Genomic DNA, 21,369 nt, shown 5'->3' with positions numbered 1-21,369 from the left:
AAGATAGTGGAAATCCTGTTTCCCTTCCTGTTGGGGAGTTTGTGGCTGCTGCAGGAATCCTCACCTTCTAGAAGAGAAAGAACAGAGTCCTTACCTTCCTGAATGAGGAAGGACAATATGGAACCGCATAAGGATTTAGTCGCCTGGGGACGGATTACATTTCTGTAGGCTCTCTTCAGCTTTGGTGCCACATAAACCAGAGCTGACCAACAGCATGGTTAAATATTTTGTCTAAATGTCAGCTCTATAAATGTCAATTATAGTTCAAGAATGGCATCTTAGTGTAACTCCTAGAACAGTAGCTCCACCAATACAATCAGTGCAGTCCAAAGCAGTTTGCAGGATGTGCTTGACCGTATCCTTGCCATCTTGTAACTTTTACCAATCTCTAAAAACGATTGAAAGTCAGCCCGAAGGTGATTGCCAAGCACATCAGTTGGTTCTGTAAGGAACTCATGGTGGCAACAGTAAAGACAGACACAAGTCATCATAGTTCAAGGGTGTTTATTAAACTGCATAAATGGGTGAGAACACCACCTAACCTAAACCTAAATTCAAGATCGGAGCAAGCTACGACCATCAAAAAATAATAAGGCTGTCGTAGTGGTGTCTTGTAAAAATAAAAGGGGCTATGCAAAAAATCATATTGCCAATCCTTATCACGAAGTTACAAAACAGTGTGGGATAGTGTTCACAAGAAAAGAAAGAAGTGTTCACAAAATGATAAGTCAGGATGTTATAGCCAGGGTCTCCCTTCCCCATGTTTTCTAGCATGGGACAAAGGCGGGACTCTTCAGCACATCACACTCCTGGGCTTCTCCAGTACGAGGTTACAGTTCCTTTTAATAATGGCTGAACCTTCTGTGTCCAAGACTTCTTTAAGCAACGTCTCTTATTTCAGAGGGCCTGATGCCTTGTAATCGATAATAACAAAGTTCCTTCTAATTTCTCTTCACGTCGGGAGATTACTTTTCACCCGTGGATCCCCCTCAGCCGGGCTTTGATCCGGCTCTCAACGTTAGTCTCCCTCAGTCGGGCTCAGAACAATAAGTCACTGTGGACATACCTCAGTCAGGTTCATGCTTTCCACAGTTCACAATTTCTAAATCTTATCAGAAAGCGGGGGTTCCCTTCCCCCTAGCTTTCTCTCAGACCCCAGTCAGGCATTCTCATTGCCCCCAGTCGGGCATTCTCCTTGCCCCCAGTCAGGCATTCTCGTAGCCCCCCCAGTCAGGCGTTCTCCTAGCCCCCCAGTCAGGCGTTCTCCTAGCCCCCCAGTCAGGCGTTCTCCTAGCCCCCCAGTCAGGCGCTCTCTTAGCCCCCCAGTCAAGCGCTCTCCTAGCCCCCCAGTCAGGCCTTCTCCTAGCCCCCCAGTCAGGCCTTCTCCTAGCCCCCCAGTCAGGCGTTCTCCTAGCCCCCCAGTCAGGCGTTCTCCTAGCCCCCCAGTCAGGCGTTCTCCTAGCCCCCCAGTCAGGCGTTCTCCTAGCCCCCCAGTCAGGCGTTCTCTTAGCCCCAGTCAGGCTTTGCACAGTTCACACGGTGTTCCCATCAGGCAGGTGCAAGCGCCAATTTCACAATTCTTTGTACTTTAAGTGTCAAGGACTTTCGATTGTACAAGGGATTTGGCCGGACCCTTGTATGACCACCTTGACACCTCCCATCAGGCTTCCCTGTGGCCTCTTGGTATTTGTAGTTCTAATACAATTTCTAAATCTTCTTTCTTGTTGACACAGTCCGGCTGCTATCAGGTTCCCTGCTACTCACCGTCTGTGCTGAACTCCGTTTCTTTTGCCGCTGGAGTCAAGGACGGTACTGCGATGGTAACCTCGTCTCCCCGCCCTGGATTCAGTGCCGGAGAGTTCCATGTACCGCTGACATCTGTCACACCATCCGTCAGCTGCGATTCCCGGTTTTACGTTTCTTTGTTTAGAGATTTCGCGGGTCTGGGCTAAAAAGGGCAATTCCCTCCTTGACTCCCTTTCAGGTAGCGCCGCCTTTCTCCTCTGTTTGAACTGCCGTCCTGGAATCACTGCTTCCTCGTAAGGTCCGCTTCGCTCAGAGTGTGCTCTCGTGCTCCACCTTTTATCCTTATGCGGAAGGTAAAGGGCATAAAGGTGTGTGAAATTAGTGGCAATTGCATGACTCTGCCCGACCCTTGAGTTGGGACATGTCAGGTATATGGTTCTGGTGTTAGTCCATTGTCTTTCAGGGTAATCGGGCTGTGAGAAAATGTTCGTGTTAAGAAGGGGGCAAGTTTTTAAGTAGGTTTGGTGGAAAGGTGTTGTAAAGAAGGGGATACCACGTCTCACCCGTCAGTGTCGCACTTCCTCTTCCGAGGACCCCCATCCAGGTGATCCTCCTGCACGTGTCCTGGCACCTGGATGACAGATCCCTGGGGACTAGTAAGTGAGACACCTTCAGGTTTCTCACAGTTCCCAGAAGGCATGAGAGTACCTTGCCAAAGTGCAGGACCGCAGTCAACGAAGTAAGGACCAAGCTAACTAGAGCAAACATTTTCATCCCCCGGTGTCTAATATTTTTGACTCCCTATCCAGGGGGTGCCACAGGAAAAGCTGTGACTATGAAAGCTGCTGCAGCAGCCTGTATTACCAGGCTGTCAGGGGAAGGATGCAAGGTCAAGAACATAGGATCTGTAGCCACTCTGCTTCTGTGAAATGTCGTCGTCAACTAATGAGAAAGGTTGTTTTACACTACACTTGCATTAGCTGATCTTTTTGTTCCCACTGACGAACAGCAGGAGGGGGACCTCTGGTATCTTTGCCTGAAGGATATCCATAATGGCATGATAAGAAACTTATTCAGAGGGTATCCAATGTTGAGATAGATTTCTAAAATAAACCTTGGTGGGCAGATTTTAGCAGGCCATCCTAGTTATAGTGAACAAAGAGAGAAAGAATTTAGCCAAACCCCAATCAAGGTAGTGTAGAGAGCAGTCAAGGATTAATGTCAGGAGAGTGTGAATGTGGTCAGGGGCCCCAATGAGCCCACACAGAATAACACAATAATTCAGCTTAGTCAGTTATAACGATAGAGTTATTTATTTAGGCCTTTAAGAACACACTAAGAAAGGAAACTAGCAGGTAGGAATATCACACAAACCCAAACAACAACAAAATATAAAATCACCAGTAGGTTCATTTACAATACATCACAAAATAACTAACCAGATGAAACAGTAAGTACTCAGATGTAGGTAAAATGGTAAGAACCAGTCACAAGTACAATTCCCTTTTACTCCAGAATCCAGATCTACGGGGCTCGGTGCCCAAAAGTCACAGGATCCAATACAAGGTTTTGCTCAAGAATGTATTCTCTACAAGGATGCAATGGACTTGTGTTGGTGATTCAAAACAGTTCCAAGCTATTTCAAAGTTCAATAACAATTTGTCAGAAGATAGGCAAGTTCTCTCTCTTCCAGACCCAAGGCTAACCGGGTTCAACAACTCAACGACCAAAGGACGATAGGAAACAAAACGCCCTGTACCCATTGTTTTCCTATTGAATACAGGGGCTGGGGGTAGGGACAGGCATGTTTGCTTACCTCCCAGACTCAGATTTTCCTATGGGGTCACAACAAATCGTGTGGGGCTTGCTGGGAGTGCGGTCTTCGGTCCTTTGTTTGGGTGAGAGGTGCCCTGGGGTTGCAGATTCAAATGCTCTTCTGGTCGGGTGCAACATCCAAGCCCAGTCGATGAAATGAAGACTTTCACGATACAGACCTTATTCAGGACACTTCACGGGATGGAGGAAGGTGCGCTCCAGCGACGATCACAGTTTCAGGCGACGACAGGCATCCTTCCAGTCACGGTCAAAGTAGCAGCTCCGGGACAGGGTTCCCTTGATGATAGGAAGCTGAAAATTGGGAGACAGCACCTTCTAGCACACACTGGAAACCACTGAAGTCCTGGGCTTGGACGTTGAATGGCAACTCTTCTGGCGAGGAAGCCCACAAAGGAGCTGGTCAATCTACCAGTGTGGAGAACCAGTTGAAGGACTAAGATGCGTTAGATTTTGATGTTTATTTAAATTAAATTAAATGCCCATTTTTTTTTTTTTAAACTTTTATTTATTCAGCTCGGTAACACAGATACAGGTGAGTAGACATTAAGCATACAAGATTAAAGTTGGTCAGGTAGTATGAGTACACACAGTTTGTATAAACAAAGTATCAAGAGTAAAAAAAAAAGGGGTCGATACATACACATGTGAGGACATATGGGGGGTCGGACCATACACAAATGAGGGAAAATAAAGAAAAGGGATCACAAGGTCAGCATGGGGGTGGGCTAGGTGAGGGGGGGGAGGAGATACGGAATCCGAATCAGAGTCAGTGGCAGACATAAATAAGCGAAACTGCAGCCAGATATCTCTGGGCCTGGAACGGGTGGGTTGTTGTATCGCCCAGGCTTCCTCCGTGTCAGAGGCCCACGTCACTGCCCTGAGCCATTGTGCGTGGGTAGGGATGGAAGGCCTAAGCCAGCAAAGCAGAATTGTGCGCACAGCAAGTAGCATGCAGAGGCCGGCAAGTTTTCTGGAGTCACGGTGGAGGTCGGGGAAGTCATGGAACAAACATGTCATTGGGGATGGGGAAATGTGGGAATCAAGGATAGAGGACATAGTAGAGCACACTGAGGTCCAGAACTGAGCAAGTCGGGGGCAAGACCACAACATGTGGAGATAGTCAGCATTCTCACATGCACATCTAGGGCACCCGGGGGAGGAGTCGTTAGAAATATGATGTAGTCTGGCCGGAGTGTAGTGGTACCTGTGGAGCACCTTGAATTGAATTAGTTTAAATCGGGAGTTGAAGGAGACATCCCGGGTGCGTGCGCACATATGAGCCCAGCGCTCATCAGTCACCTCAAGTCCAAGATCGATCTCCCACGAACGCCGTAGTTTGGAAAATGTGGGGGGCAATCTGGATTGAAGAAGGGTGTATAATCTCGAGATTTTGCCCCTCAAGGGGGCGGGAGAGGTTAGTTCAGTAATTGCAGGTTCGTCGGGAGGCAGCGCTGGGAAGCATGTGTACTTGTGCTTGAGTACTCTACGGAGTGAGGAATATTGAAGCCAGACAGAAGGTCTCTGCCTGAGAGAAGCCGGGAGGTCAGGCCACTCGATGAAGATGCCTTGTTCAAATAGGTCACGCAGCAGTTCATACCCCGCCTCGGCCCAGGAGCGAACTACGGAGGGAGGGACCCGTGGGACTTCAGGAAGAAAATTCCAGATTGGGAGATTACCATGAAAGGGGTGAGTGATGCCCAGTATCCGCCACGATTTGGACAAGGCCAGAGATGTGCATGTCGCTGGGTCCATGGAATCTAATATCATAAGCATAGGTGTGATTACAAGAGATCGAATGTCGCGGTCGCTGACTGATAATCTCTCAAGCCTAACATGGGGGGGGGATCTAGGGTAGTGAACCAATGCGCAGTATGTTGGAGTTGTGCCGCTAGCCAGTACCTAAGAAAGTCTGGTGCACCAAAGCCACCAGCTTCCATGGGAGCGGAAAGAGTCTTGAGTTTTAGGCGGACTGCACCGGAGTGCCAAAGGAAAGAGTTTAGGGTACGAGTCAGCGCTTGGAAGTAGGCTGTTCCCGGCCACTGAGGAATATTGGCAAATCTATATAGTAGTTGTGGAAGTACCACCATCTTCAGAACCCCTATCCTGCCCGCCAGTGAAATCGGAAGTTTGTCCCAGCCCTGTATTTTTACTGCAAGGTTGACTAGGTATGACTGATAGTTTTCCTCCAGGACCCGTTCGGTGTGCCTGGACACCACGACACCTAAGTAAGTAAATTTGGTTTGAGCCCATGTGAATCCCATGGTGTCGGGAGGTGGAAGTGTGCTGGGAGTGAGCGGGAAGAGGGTTGATTTGGAACAATTCACCGTGAGACCAGAGATACGACCAAATAGGGCGACATCTGCCAGTATAGGGGCCAGATTGACCTCAGGGGAACGGATATAGAGGAGAGCGTCATCAGCATATAGAGAGACTATATCTGAGGAGCCAGCTGTGCGCAGGCCCCTATGGGAATGGTTCTGGCGCAGCATGTCAGCGAACGGCTCCATCGCTACGGCAAAGATTAAGGGTGAGAAGGGACAACCCTGTCTAGTGCCCCTGGCAATGTGGAAGAGAGGGGAGCAGCGGCCCTCGGTGCGGACCCTGGCCACCGGGCTGGAGTAGAGCAGCTTAACCCAGGTGACAAATGTGGGGCCAAATTTGCATTTGTCAAGTACCCGCCAGAGGTAGTTCCATGAGACCGAATCGAAGGCCTTTTGCATATCGAGGGCCGCGGTCACCGCATGTATGTCAGGGCTCACTCTACTTATAATGCTGAAAAGACGTCTCAGATTCAAGGAGGTGGAGCGGTTCGGGATGAATCCCGACTGGTCTGGATGAATTATGTGTGGCATGAAGGGGATAAGCCGCAGAGCGAGTGACTTGGCGTAGATCTTAACATCACAGTTGATCAATGAGAGCGGTCGATAAGAACCGCATTGGGTAGAGGGTTTATTAGGTTTTAGCAGGACTGTGATGGTGGCTTCGCGGAGTGAGGGGGGGAACTGACCCGCCTCCACAGACTCCTCCCATAGTGCTGCCAGATGAGGGAGCAGGAGCGATTTAAAGTGTTTATAAAACTCGACAGGTATACCATCCGAACCCGGGGACTTGCCTGAAGATAGGGAATCTATGGCCTCCGAGAACTCCTCAGGGGTGAGGGGGCTCTCGAGGGCTCCGATAGTGGCGGGAGAGAGGGCCGAGAGGGGGAGTTTGTCAAGATAAGCATCTATTTCGGCCGTAGTGGCAGTGTCGGAGAGAGCGTACAGAGATTGGTAAAAGGAGAGGAATTCGGCATTGACATCTCCAGGGGAGGTGGCCAGGGTTCCATCAGGTCTCTCAATTCCGGGAATAGGTGAGGCGCCGAACTCCCGGCGGAGAAGTCTAGCCAGAAGACGGCTGGGGCGTTCACCCTCACCGTATCTTCTCGCCTGACCGGGGTTATCAAGAAACCTTAGCTCGCGGTCCGCGAGCGAGCGGAAGGTGTCCAACTCCGTGCCAATTAACGCAAGGGTTTCCGGGGTCGGATCCAAAGCGTACTGGGCCTCCAGTCTAGATAATGTGGCCTCGCTTACAGCGATTTCCCTCCGGATTGTTTTGAGGATGCCATTCTCCTTGGAGAGAGCGATGCCTCTGATATAGACCTTGAAGGACTCCCATAGGGTGGCATGTGAGGGAACAGAGTTGGTGTTGATCTCAAAGAATACCTCAATTGCCGAACCCATCTCCGAACAAAAGACCGGGTCGAGGAGAGAAAGCGGTTTCATTCTCCAGTGCCTGGTCCGATCCCGGTCCAGGCCCCAAGACAGGGTGACAGTCACCGGGGAGTGGTCCGACAGAGTCCTAGGGAGAATCGCCATATCAGTCACGGTCTTTATTAGATCGCCAGATAACAGCCATCTGTCAATCCGGGAGAAGGAGTCATGGACCGAGGAATAGAAAGAATAAGAGCGGGAGTCGGGGTAAAGGAACCTCCAAGTATCAAACAGGGATAAACGAGGAAGCGAGGAAAGTGCGGTGTATGCTGCTCTGGAGAGTTGACGAGGTCTGGAGCCGGATCTATCAAGATCCACGTCGAATATCGTATTAAAGTCACCTCCCCAGAGTATCGGGATCAGGGGGGAAGCCTACTAGGAGATTTATGAGATGTGTATAAAAGTCGGGGTCGTCAATGTTAGGGCCATATATATTGAGTATGATAATTTCCCTGTTTTGTTGAGTACCATGGAGAAGAACGTACCTGCCCTGGGGATCGATTAGCGTAGTAGTGGGGACAAATCTAAGGCTCCTGTGGATAAGGGTCATGACTCCGCGGCTCTGGGTGGAGTATGTAGTAAAGTATCTTTGTGGGCCCCACGTTTTAGCGAATTTGTCACAAAATTCAGTGCATGCATGCGTTTCCTGAAGGAACAGGACTTTAGCCCCGTGACGTTCGGCCTGAAGTTGTAGTAGTCTCATCTTCTTGTGGTTTCCTAGCCCCCTCACATTCCAGCTCATAAACGTCAAAGGGTCCTCACTAAGCCCTCCCGTAGTAGCCATCAAAGAATACGGGTGGATGGAAGTATGCACCCCATGGTCGTCGCCCCGTGCGGGCAAGTCTGTATCGCCAATGGGGTCGTAGTATATCGGACTCAACCTTCCCTGTGAACACCAAGCTTTTTTTAACATGAAACCCCATACCCCCCTCCCCCTCCCACATTCCTCCCCCAAACGGAGGGATGATCACCCTATAACCCAACAACAAAAACCAGGACAGTGGCATCAACGCCTGGGGGGCCTGCGAAGTGGCCTGGCGGTAATGCTCCGAACCTTGAGGCGATAGACGGATAACAGTACTTGCCCGATACTAATAGCGATGCTAATAGCGATACCCGTTCAAGAGAGGTCCCGTGGGGGAAGGGGCAAACATGGCAAGCATAATACAGATCAATCTGTCGGGGTAAGCCGACTATATAGTATAAGAACAATGTGCAGGAAGCAGTGTCCTAAGCAAAGAACAACAAAGATAGCAACTGAATTAGTTATCGGTGCAGCCAAGTGTTCTCGTCGGAACCACATTAGGTAATGACAGAGTGCCGACGGACCAGATGAGTACTGAAATAGGATAGAAAGGTATCCGCTGAACAGATGTCTTAGACTATGATGTGCCGGTGATGGCATCTGCTGGCATAGTACTTCAGCCGGGAAAGCGTTCATCTATGAACCTGGAGGCCTCCTCGGGCAGCGTAAAAAAGTAAACGCGGTTTGCGTGTTCAACGCGTAGCTTAGCGGGATATAACATAGAATATTTCACCTGTAGGTCGCGTAGTCTCCTCTTCACTGCCAGGAAGGTCTTACGTTCCCGCTGAACCGCTATCGAAAAATCCGGATAAAGATGGACCCTAGCCCCGCCTAGGAAAAGGTCTCCCTTGGCCCTCGCCGCTCTAAGGAGAGTGTCTCGGTCCCGAAAGTTTAAGACCCTGGCAATTATCGGGCGTGGAGGCGCACCAGGTTTGGGTTTCGCCATGAGGGAGCGATGGGCCCGCTCGATCGCAAACTGCGGGGAGAGTTTCGGGGAATCGAGGAGCTGAAGCAGCATACTCTCCACGTAGTCCTCCATAGGTTCCTGCATACCGTCTTCCGGCACCCCGACAATGCGGAGGTTGTTGCGCCTCGAGCGAGATTCCAGGTCTTCGTTCTTTTTCTCCACTTCGGCAACTCGGGCGGGTAGTGTGGAGACCTCCGCACGGAGGGAACCCAGGCCGTCCTCGGCAGTGCTCACCCGCTCCTCAATTTCGGTCACCCGACCATCGGTTTTCTCCAAGTGCGCTTTGATGGAAGATATTGTGCCGTTCATATCGTCCAGCTTGCTATGAATAGTGGTGAACCCCTCACGGATAAACTCCAACATCTTCTGGGAATCGGGTGATTCCGGTGTGGGCAAAGTGTCCTGTGATGATGTCTCCCCCCCGGGGGGGATCGAGGGTTTTGCGAACATGTTGATGGAGGATTGCTTCTTGCCGGTCCGTGTCGACATGTCGCCGGTGTAGGGGTAACCCCACGCCAGACCAAGGAGCGGGTATGTCAACCCATGTAGGATCAAGGAGGCCGAGAAGAGGAATCCAGCTGGAGATCAGGTTCCTACATGAGGTACAAAAGACCAGTGTCGCAGTTGTAGGGAGGCAACCCTATGCGTAGTCGATGGGTCGATGGCACTCGGTATGGGTCGTTGAAGGCAGGCGGAGAGAATCAAGGCGCCGGATCAGTAGCAGTAGTAGGTCTAACGGCCGGATGAATCGACCGTCTCCACGACCGTGGCCGAGGCGGTCAGCTCTCAGGTGGCTGAAGGAGGGGAGAGGAAGCAGGCCTCCAAGGTCCAGGCGGGCGAGGGATAGGGCCACTCACCCCCCGAGACAAGCGCGGTGCTTACTCGGGTCTCGGACAGCACACCGCCCTGGGTGGGGCAGCGGAGCGAAATTAAATGCCCATCTAACCTTACTGCTATGAGTGGAATTCCTTACCTAACAAACTAAAAAATAAGGGTGCTTGTCAAAGTTCTAAAGAAATAGTCCTTAGTCCAAATCCTATTAGCCAACTACTCCCTAGCACTTAAGAAAAATATAACAGAAAAAAGGAGGCTGGAGCAATAGCCTCGTCTCTGGCTTCTACCTGGCCCAGTTACTTGGATTCCTTTTCAAAGAGGTTTTAAAAGTTTATCAATGTCTCTCAAAACAGTTCACAACCTCTCTGCAGTTTCTGTGTGCCAAATTGTAATTCTATACAATTCTCTCTCTCCAGGAAGAAAAGGTTTTCTTAATTCAATTACGCCATTTATTACTTGTTATTAATTTTAATATTATTAGGGTATTTATTGAGCACAGCACTAGCTTCGGGAAGCAACAAAGCATTTTACAATCCCAGGAGGAAGAACACAGTGAGGGAAGGAGAGAAAAAAGGAGCAGAGCTAAAAAGGACAGGGCAAGGGTGGGCAACTGGCAGCAAGGGATTTGCAAGCAACCAAGGGGCGAGGGGGGCGGTGGAGAGCACTTCCCCCGAGTCTCAGGCATGGTGGGGAGTGCAGGTTGTGTAGACCTAGGTGTTAAGGAGGAGCCATTCCTTGAAGAGGAAGGTCTTGAGCTTATTCTTGAACTGTAAAAGTGATGGGGCAAGTCTGATGTAGTCGGGAGGAGGTTCTAGAGTCTTGTAGCATAGACAGAAAGAACCAGAAGACAGGCCTGTCTTCTGGTTCTTTCCTTCCTGCACCGTCGTAACTCAAGTCTGCACATTTCCTTACTTCTGGTGGATCACAGGCCTCCGGAGATGCTGAGTTTCTCACTGAGTTAGCTTGGGACCGCAGGTTGACAGCCTTGTAGATGATGCAACAGGATTTGACGATGATACAGGCTTGTAGTGGTAGCCAGTGCAGTTCAATAAGGGTCAGGGTGATGTGGTCAAATTTGGGGAGCCCTTTAATTAGTCTTGCTGCAGCATGCTAGCCACATTTCAGGGTACACAGGGTAGTTGCAGAAAGGCATTCCAAAAGGGTATTGCTGCCATCCGGGTGGGAGAGGACCAAAGGAAGGACAGCGGATCTAAAGTTTTCTGGAATGAAGACTTGGCACTTGACACGGTTCTTGTATTGTACTTAAAAATGGAACCCTACAGGCTCTCTCGCTCTCCAGTTCTTTTCATTAAGTTTCATATTTCCTGGACTACCAACGTCCTCTGACAGACTCACTTTAGCGGGGCCTTGGTGAGGCATCTGCCTGCTCAGGTTTATCTGGCTCCCGTAAACCTTATAGCTTCTCCAGCCTCGAACATTAATGTCTTTCGCTTTCTTGGGGCTCCCCAAAGCCCTTTGGTCCACTTATATGATTGCTTTAGCTTGATTTCGGTAGGCAGTCTGCCTGTTCGGGTTTATCTGGCTCCACTTACCCATCTGGCTTTGCCAGCCTCAAATGTCACTGTTCACCCCTCTTAACGGCGTTACATCTTCGGGAGCGTTCACTTCGCTTCCACTGCTCACCTTGGCAGCTAATGCACTTCTCGTGTAGAGCTCGGAGATCCAGTTTCTCGTTTGCAGTCTGGTGTCTGCATCAGTTAACAGGCCCCAGACCCACCACGGCTTCCGTCTGGTCGCACCACCAGGCAAGACGTTCACTTTACCATCTTTGTCTCTTAATTGGCTTTCTAGCCAGTCAGGACGCTAGCCTTCCAGCGTCTTGCGAGCGACTCGCTCACTCTCCACGCTACCGCTGGGTCTGCGGTCTAGCATGGCTCTGCCCCTCCAGGATGTCTTTCTGTCAGAGGCTCACCTCCGTGTCCGATTTTCTCTCCTCTATTCAAGGTTGCTCGTCTTTTGAGGTACGTCATCAAAAACAAAAGGGTTGTGTCGTTCCTCTTTGACTGTGGAGCTTTTACAATTGCCTCTCCAAGTAACCATGCCCCCGATATACCAAAGTTATTTTTCTGTGAGCAGTAACAAACATATTTCCGTTTTCAAAATATAGCGGTTTAATTCACAGACCTCTAAACAAAAACAATGAGGAAGTAATCTACATCAAAGGACTGTCTTAGCCTTCAGGGGACAGCACATCCCAATCCTTATGAGTAGCACGGCAGAAAAGACTCACTAACCTACCATATTAATGCTTGATACAAATTTGAATGAATACAAAAGAATTCTTATTTTTTTTACAAAAAAATTATAAATGTAACCCTAGGCAGATAAAAGGAGAAAGGCCTTTGTATATTAACTCTATTGCTCTTACCATTTAATAGATTCCCAGAATCCTGTTTCAGCCTCGCTGCTTCCATCGCTTAGCAAGTCCTCGCTCACTTTGTCAGGCTTCTTCTGAACCTGCAGAAACAGAAAATATTGCACTATGATTTTATATACCAGTATTCTTCTTCAAGTGGATCTGTTTACCTTAATGCTCGCAATGCGTAACCTGGAACTCTTTTAGAGCAGGACCTGCCCAATTTAGTCCAGCTTTGTTAAATATGGCATTTATTCCTCCAACAACAGCAACAACAAAAAAGCCTTGTTGTCCTCTAAAAGAGGAACACACCCTGACATCTTAAAAAACCTGTCCAGATCAATGAGCTCCTAAATGCAGATTTAAAGAAACACATTTTTAAAAAAAATATGCAATCCAGAAATGTAATGAAGGCAAATAACTAAACTATTATGCTGCAAGATTAGTTTCTTGGGACTGCAGCAAAGTGATGGGTTCTGTACATAGCTATGCAAGTCTGTTTGCAGATGCAAGTGGTTGGCCAAGCCAATGTTTTATTCTGGGTGAACCCAACTCCTTAGATCTACAGAAAGCCAGTGACGTTTAAAATTAAGGTCTTGGGTTCAAAGCCATGTCTATATTCAAGTAAGTGTTCTCACCAGCTGAGGTTATGAATAACAGAGGCATCAGTTTCCTCCTTTTTTGCATGAACGCCATAGATAAGTTGATTATTCACGGGAAGCTCAACACACTGGGGCATACTGCCAATTGAGCTGAATATATGAAGAGCCAATGGAGATTTTTAGAATGGCCAAACATTGCAACATTTTAGGGAATTGTCTCAGTGCTTTTAAAGGGCAAAGGATGTAGAAGTTTGCAAAAACCAAAGCAGCCTTTGTTTTGTGATAGTAATGCAATTAATAATGGCAGAAAATCCTTCCTATAATTTGCAAAAGACATACAACACAGGTCGTAATACAAATTTACTCTTGATGAAAGCAGCACTCAACGGGCAAAGTCTAAGAAGTTACCCTGTGCATATGTCTTTGCCCAACCTGAAAGGATGAGGGGATAAATTCTGCTTCCAATACTGTTTTGGCAGCCCAGGAAGCTTACATTCCCTAATAGGAAGGGCCAAATATAGTGGCATGATCATTAGAGAGAGCAACAGAGGAAAGATAGACAACTGAGTGGCATATTACATCAATCATAAACCAAGGTCCAATGTTTCTCTTAGGAGTGCTGAATATCTGTACAACGCATGCTTGCAAATACAGAGGACACTCTTTTGAAGATTTGGACAGGCTCCCTTGCTTACCTTGACTTTAATTATTTTACTCTTCAGGTTGTTGATCACAACAATTACATCATCTGAATCAGGTAGCGAGTCTGTGCCATCATGGCTAAAAATAGTGAGAACAGGGAAATCTTGTATTAGAAATCCAAACATTGAACCCAAAAGCCATACCATTAAAATGCAACTCATTTCCAAACCGAATTACTGCAGGATCACTTCATTCTCAAAAGAGGCTAGGTTTTTCATGAATTCTTTACACCAATAAAATGCTCATCCCGTATTACAACACATTTTCTACACAGAGAAAGGCTTTTTGTCTTTTTATGAACATGAATAGGGACAGCCACTGATATGACTTGGTTTTCATTGAAGGAATGGCATATAATATGTGCAAGGCTGTTCTTTGACCACTTTTGTTTAGGATCCTGATAGAGTACAGAAGTAGCTAAGGTCAGAGTCAGCATGTTTTTAAGATCCTCCACAAACAAGCCATTCAAAACAGCCTGATGGAGTCTTAGACATTTCTAACTCCAGAAATCTTTGCAATTTAATTAGATACAGGCCCTTCCCCGATCATCCGCCATCACCCATTTCAAGAGAAAACACTTTAAACTGACTTTTTTTTCATTTACTGCACTGTCTTTGCCCCATCTTTTTGCCCTACCATTAAGTAAGTTTAAAAAGATATCCTGTGCAAAGCACCTGTGCTTGACTCTTTGCCCTTCTGTCTTTACAATCTGCCCCTTGCTTGAGCTCCTCTTCCTTCTCCTCTATCCCTGCTCATTCACAATCTGTTCTGAGTCTATGTCTCACCACGTGTACCTGCCCCTTCTAGTTCCATTATGTGTCATCAATGTGGGAATACTCTACCAATGAAGCTGCTTCATTTCAAATGAAGATTCACTCCCGGGGAAGTGCACTCAGCCAATCAGGTGGCTGGAACAGCATAGAGAATACACATTCTCCGCCCTCTGATTCCAGCCACTCGTGGCCGTTCCCCAGGTGACACCATTAAAAAAAATGTTTTTAATGTGGGGAGGTAACTGGGAGCATCTTCCTGTTGCCTCAACATCCCACCCCTCCAAAAACAAACCATACCGCTTGCCCACCCCCTTCATCCCTCCCCACTTACCTGCCGGTCAGAGTTTTGTGCTCTGGTCCAGACATTCCTCCCGCTCGCCATAGAAATGGAAAAGGGACTTAGTCTCCTTACCCTATTGTGGCGGCCATCTCCCCCTCTGCCCCCTTGGGAGATTGGCATCGCTTGCGCAGTCAATTTCCAGAGGAAAAAGACAAACCATTTGCACAACGGATAAACCCTGGGGTGAGAATGGCTTTCACCCTGCTGTGGGGATGTGGGGGAGTGGAGGGGTAGCGTCCCCAGCCCTCGCTGAGGTGCTTGTGACTACCTAGGCTCGGGCTGGCGGGCCGTTACCAGCCATGTACGTCCTCCCCCACCCCCCGGAGTGGGGGTGAAGGCCATAATCACTTAAGAGGCCTTTTAGTGTTGTTTTGGGTTATGTGGCAAACCAGAAGGAGGACTCGGATGAGTGTGATTCATAGTTCAAGGGTGGGTTTTATTAAAAATAAAAAGGATCAACACCTAAATTGCTTTATTTCTATCAGGGAAGTTCCCTACCTAGCAAAACAAAACTAAGGATGGATGTTACAGTCCAAATTGAAGTCTGAATCCTATCCAACTAACTGGTCCTATCACTTCAGAACTAAACACCTTACAAAAAGGACAAAGGGAAGGCTTTGTACAGCAGCCTCAACATGGCTTCTGTCTGGTCCAGTTTATGCGCAGATAAGTTCATAGTCTTCAAGGGTTTCTCGTTTCAAGCAGGTTATTTATCCTGGTCTCAAACTCAAAGTAAATATTTCAAAAGAAACAGTTTCTTGATGTCAAAACAATCCCACCCCTCCAAGATGATTTGAAAACAACAAAAAGAATACTTGGGCCTTTTCTTGCTTCAAAGTGTTGGGATTCCTCAAAGTTCTGTAGTTTTGAGGCTTCCTTAGCCTCGTTTCAAATATATGTGTCTGTTTCTTTCGCTCCTTTCATAGGTTATTTACATCCTCTGGTTTCTCAGGCTCCCATAACCTAGTTAGGTTTTCTCAGCCATTACACACAATATTAGTATTTCTCTCAGCCCCTCTTTCATAGGGTTTTCTTACTCTCAGGTTTCTCAGGCTTCTGTGACCTTGACAGCTTCCTTAACTCTTGTTCACAATTCTTGTTTTACTTCCAGCCCCCACTCTCCTCAGGATTTTACACATCTGGGTTTCTCAGGTTCTGTAACCTTGATAATTTTAGCAATCATTAACGACAAACTTGTATTATTCTCAGTCCCCTTTTTATAGGGTTTTTTCCACTTCCAGGTTTGTCAGGCTCCCGCAACCTCAATAGCTTTCCAAGCTGTTATTAAACATTTTCATATCTTTCTTGATCCCTCTTTTCATAGGGTGTTTGTACACTCTGATTTCTCAGGCTCCAGTAACCTTGTCTCTCCCCATTGCTACTTGGCTTGGTAGCCATGGTCCGACGTGTGTGTGTGTGAGGTGCTTGGGGACCCAGGCTCCCTCAGGCAGTCAGGTCTCAGCATTCGCTACGGGTCCACCACAGCTTCTTCGTGGTTGTGCCACCAGATTAGACGGTTGAGATTCCATCTCTGCCTCTCCGACATTGGCTCTTAGGTCGGGTAAAATGCCGACCCCCAGGCATTCTGCTAGCACTTTGCTCGCCCTCCTTGCTGCAACAGGCTCCACGGCCCAATTGTCTCTTCCCCTCCAGGACGTCAATTCTGGGGAGGCTTGCCTCTGTCTAACCGTTCTCCTCCCTTGGTAGGAGTCTCCCCTCACCCTTACAGTCCGTCCTCTTCTTATACACATTGCAGGGAAACATTGAATAGTGTCCTCCTTTGTTGACCAGGGAATTCAGGCTTTGTTCAGCATTGCCTGAAGCCAAATAGTTTAAGGAAACGTCACTATTTGGTGAATCCAAAATAATATCTCAGGTATGAAGGTTCTGTTGATGCTCTTTGACAGTGGCATTCAGGCGAAATTCAGCATTACCTGACAGCAAAGAGATAGAAGAAGCATCACTGTTTGGTGGTTTCAAAATAGGAGTAAGAAAAATGGATGGGTATCCCCTATACCATGGACCTGGGGAGTAAAATACACAAGAACCAAAAGGAGGCAGTCACAAGGAGAAGAACTGGAGTAATTTAAGTACTCAAGTCATAGAATGAAGATGAAAGGAGAAGAGGTTCAGACAGGTAACCAGTTACAACTTCATACACGATTCTTCTTATTAGCATTAGGTCAAGAAATGTGTAAACTTTAAACATTCTTTTATAAATGTTTTTTGATACAAGCATTTTGCACTACTATTCCAAATGATTTTTAATGTTGATAGTTTGAGAAGGTATTATGTACTTTTATGATGTTTTTGATTAATATTAAAATATGAAGTTGTAACTGGTTACCTGTCTGAACCTCTTCTCTTTTCATCTTCATTCTATGACTTTTGGGAGTATTCAAAACAGAAGTAACAGTCTTTCCAGGTCTCGTATATGCAGATAATGTATGTTGCACAGCCTCAAAAGGGGTGGCTTCTCCCTGGGTAGAAGGGACGAATACCCTGTATTCGTCACAGTCATTTACCACTCAGCCAATAGACAGAACATCATATAATTCCTCTCCTGCAGGCTGTCTTCAGATTCACAAAACGCATATGACAGTATCAAAAATGAGTCAACATGAGCCACATGTAGGGTAGGCAGGAAGGTCATGTGAATCCGCGAAAGACAGCAATTCTGGAGAACAGGAGTTACTGTCATATATTCACATGCTGTTTGAATAGATTACAAAGCAGTACATCCATATCTATCTATGCATACAATGCCAGATTAAGAAGAGGAAAGAAGGCTTACCTTCAGGACAAATCTCACCATAGATAACAAGATGTTCAAGGACAGCTTGTCCAACTCTGGATTCCTCAGTTGAGTCCCTGTCAGTACAATAAAACCTGGTGAAAGTGTGAATAGACCACCAGGTTGCTACCCTGCATATGTCCAAAAGGGGGACACCAGAGCGCAAGGCAGTGGTAGGCGAGGCAGCACTCATGGAATGGGCCTTAGGGTGACCGTGAATCAGCCTTGTGGTCAGTTGGTGAAAAGGAAATGCAAGTCGAAAGCCATCAGGTTATGGAGAAATTGGACAGCCCAGTGCAGATGGCAGTAGCCCCAAACCAGACAAACAGCTCCGAGTACTTTTGGAATGGCTTGGTACGGGCAACATAGTACTTCAGCGCTCACATGGCATTCAGAGAGAGTGAAGGGAGCGCTCAGCAGGTGTGGAAGGAGAGCCGAAGAACACTGGCAGTATTAAAGGCTCATTGAAGTGAAACGATGAGGGCACTTAAGGCAGGAAGGTAGGCTTTGTCCTCAACAGGACCTCAGACTTGTGAAACACCAGAGAAGGCAGCGTGTCAGAGTGTGTGGATTTCGCCTACACTCCTGGCTGAAGTGATGATGACTGCGAAAGCAGTCTTCTACGGCAGGAATCTGATGTATGCCTTATGTAGAGACTCCAGAGAACGTCCCATCAACTTTGAGAGCACAACATTGAGTTCTCAAGCTGTAGCTGGTGTACGCACGGGTGGAAAAGCACTGAACAGGCCTGAAAAAATTCCTTAAAGAGTTAAGTCCACAAAGATGGCATAACAGGACTAAGAGGGGAATCGGGGCAAAGCAAACTTTGATAGAGGTATGAGCCAGGCTGCTTGCCAAGCCAAGGAGAGTAGCTATTGCAGAATTTGTTGCGGTTGGAGTGGAAGGCATCCCCTACATTTTAGCACATCATACTGAAAAACATTTCCACTTGCTGTTGTAGCAGGAGATTGTATCAGGAGCTCGAGTCTTCGCTAAGGTGTCCCTGCAGTCTTGGGCTATATCACCATGGCCGAACTCTAATTAAGCAGGAGGCTGGCCATCAGGTTAAACAAGGCCTGGTTGTTATGAAGGACTATTCCCTTGATCCAGGTCACAAGGTTCTATGTGGGCGGAAGCGTGATGGGTAGAGCCGATGACAGAGCGAGGAGTGCCGAAAAACAAAACTGCCTAAGCCACCCTGGGGCGAGAAGAATCAGTCTGCATTTCAAGATGGACTGGACTCGCAGCACGAGAGTAAACAGTGGAAAAGCATACAGAAACGTGCCCATCTATGAAATCAAAAAGCCATCACCCAGGCTGCCTGGCTGTGGGAACCTGCTTGTGAATGCTTAGAGATGCCCTTGGTGGCAAATAGGTATATGTTCTCTGTTCCACATGTCTGGAATAGAGCTTGGCTATGGAGGTGCTCCCTCTTGTGGCAAGAAAGGAGTTCCCTGCTGAGGGAATCTGCTATGGAGTTGTGGATGCCTGGCAGGCGGAAAGGAGACTGGAACTTCCCATGAATGAACATCCCATGAGAAAGATCCCATTTCCAGAGGACTTGCACTTTGGTAGACAGGATAGGAGATCTGGTGCCACCCTTACTCCGGATATAGAACCTGGTGGCTGTTGTGATTGTGAATACACAAACCACTTTTCCTTGCAGATAGAGACGAAAGGATTTCAGAGCCCAGAACACTGCCCTCAAATCCAGGACGTTGATAGGCAAGGATTTTCCTCTTCCAACCAAAAGCCACTGCTGTGAAGACAGTCAGTATAGGCTTCCCAACTCTCCATGGTTGCATTGGGTGCAACCGTGGCCTGGTGGCTGGGTGTCACAAATGGAGTTCCCTGTTTGAGGATGGTGCCTTCCGACCAACAACAAAGAGCGTTGAGAAATGGATGCTTGAGGAACAACTGGTCATCCCAATGGTCAGTGACCTGTTGATAGCGGGCATCCAGGAACTCCTTGAAAGGTTGCACGCGAAGCTGCCAGTGCTGTATGAGAGGGATACAAGAGGACATCTCTAAAAGGGATTTCAGAGTCCAGACTGATGTGACCTGTCGCCGTGACAGCGAGTGGGCCATTGAGAGCATGGTCTTGACCCTGTTGGCTGACGCGGTAGAGGTGTGCAAGAGACTGTTCAATTGCACTCCTAGGAAAAACATCGGTTGAGAGGGTGTCACAAAAGACTTGCCATAGTTGGAGAATACCAATCAGTAGAGGCAGGTCATCATGGCCTATGTTTGTTTCTACGCCTAGCTCGCAAACACACAAATGACTTCACCCTGGTAATGTTCTTTCTACTGGATGTTCCTCCCATCAAAAAAGAAAAAAATAAACAATAAAAAAAATAAACAATAAACAAACAAACATGGATTCCTCATCTTTGATATACCAATATCCTGCTTTGAGCTTAGGAAACTTTTTTGACAGCAGAGGACCCTGTGCGTCATCGAGTCAATGTCCATCAGCGGCTTCCATCCCCGCGCTGGACGTGAGATTGATGTTGTTATAATAAATGGCACGTAATACACCCGTTGCCTCAGTTCTAGTTTTTCCCTCTTTCTGCATAGCCGACTTGAGGATACATAACGCATATAGGCATTGAAAGAGACAAGTATATTAAAAATTCACCCACAATCAGAGGGGTAGGCTGGGAGGGCGATGAGAAATTGGTGGGAGGAACATCCAGAAGAAAAAACATTAACGGGGTGTATTGCTCGCCCAGAGTGCACGGACAGTCATTAATCACCAGTGCAATTACAGAGCCAATACTTTAAACGCAGGTAGACGCAATGACTTGCAACCACACACACTCTTAGAAAATAATGAGCACTTATACGGCTATTTATTCAAAGCTTGGAAGCAACAAGTGATAACAGTAATAAATCACAGAAGAAACAGAGAATTCAAAAGAAAATACATCACCGTGGGCGTAACTGGATCCCTCATCTCGCCAGAAGCGGCTGGAAGACCCCGATGACAGCCAGGCCGAGAGCACAACAGCCCACAGGTATGCCGGATGGAAGCGCCCCCCCTCCGACTGAGGTCTCGTTTGACCGTTAAGGGGTTCCGCATATATGCACTCCTCAAAAAGGGGTGGTAATTTCTCGAACCTTCTGGCAACGCACTTGCGCATTGATAGGCAGCCATTGGTTGCCAGCTGGGTCAACCGACAGTAACCTCAAGGAGCAAAGTGCTTCCCTCCTCTAAAAACAAGCGCCACGGAAACCAGTCCCATAACAAGACATAACAAAGCTAGCTTTCCCAGCCAAATGTCCTTGACTGCATACCAGGTTTGGAAAGCATGTTTTCTTCAGCATAGTAAATCTAGCTCTCAGCAAAATGAGTACAACTTTTCACTGCGGCATGAAGTAAATATCCATTATGGCTCTGAGTGCTCCCAGAATACACTGCGCACCAGTGCCATGTTTTAGCTCAAGCATAACACGGGGTAAGTAATTTGTTCTTCTAATGGATTGTGTCCTTCCACGGATTCCTCATCTTTGATAGACTCCCATTGCAGTTATATAGAATGTGTGACAATTGTATTTTTGTTACTGGTTTATATTGTGTAAAACAGCTTTCCCAAACCTAGGGTTGTGACCCGATAAGGTGTCCAGACAGTAATGTTTTGAGAAGGTGTGTATCGAAAACCAAGTTGCAGCATTACAAATGTCTGCACCGGTACACCTTTTTGCAGAGATGAAGTGGTTGCCGCCACTCTGGTGGAATGTGCCCTTAGATTTTCAGGGACATCTTTTCCAGTCAAATAATAACATTCTGAAATACACAGAATGATCCAGCGCGATGAGGTCTGTTTAGTCACGGCTTGAC

General features: G+C 47.5%; 1 protein-coding gene across 3 annotated transcripts in view; it reads right to left on the bottom strand.

Moving 5' to 3' along the window:
* The window catches only part of UGGT1 (UDP-glucose glycoprotein glucosyltransferase 1), a 2,047,742-nt gene that overhangs the window by 309,914 nt on the left and 1,716,459 nt on the right, over positions 1–21,369 (bottom strand). For all 3 annotated transcript variants that reach the window (XM_069617855.1, XM_069617854.1, XM_069617856.1), the window contains 2 exons: positions 13,615–13,699; positions 12,330–12,418 (listed from right to left, as the gene is read on the bottom strand). In XM_069617855.1, the coding sequence (XP_069473956.1) occupies positions 12,330–12,418; positions 13,615–13,699 (174 nt within the window). The remainder of the gene's footprint in view (positions 1–12,329; positions 12,419–13,614; positions 13,700–21,369) is intronic.

Source organism: Ambystoma mexicanum, chromosome 10, assembly GCF_040938575.1.
Source record: "Ambystoma mexicanum isolate Mex_15411 chromosome 10, UKY_AmexF1_1, whole genome shotgun sequence".
Classification (NCBI taxonomy): Eukaryota; Metazoa; Chordata; class Amphibia; order Caudata; family Ambystomatidae; genus Ambystoma; species Ambystoma mexicanum.
The sequence above is the reverse complement of the archived record's forward strand: the minus strand, read 5'-3'. Positions and strand labels throughout refer to the sequence as shown.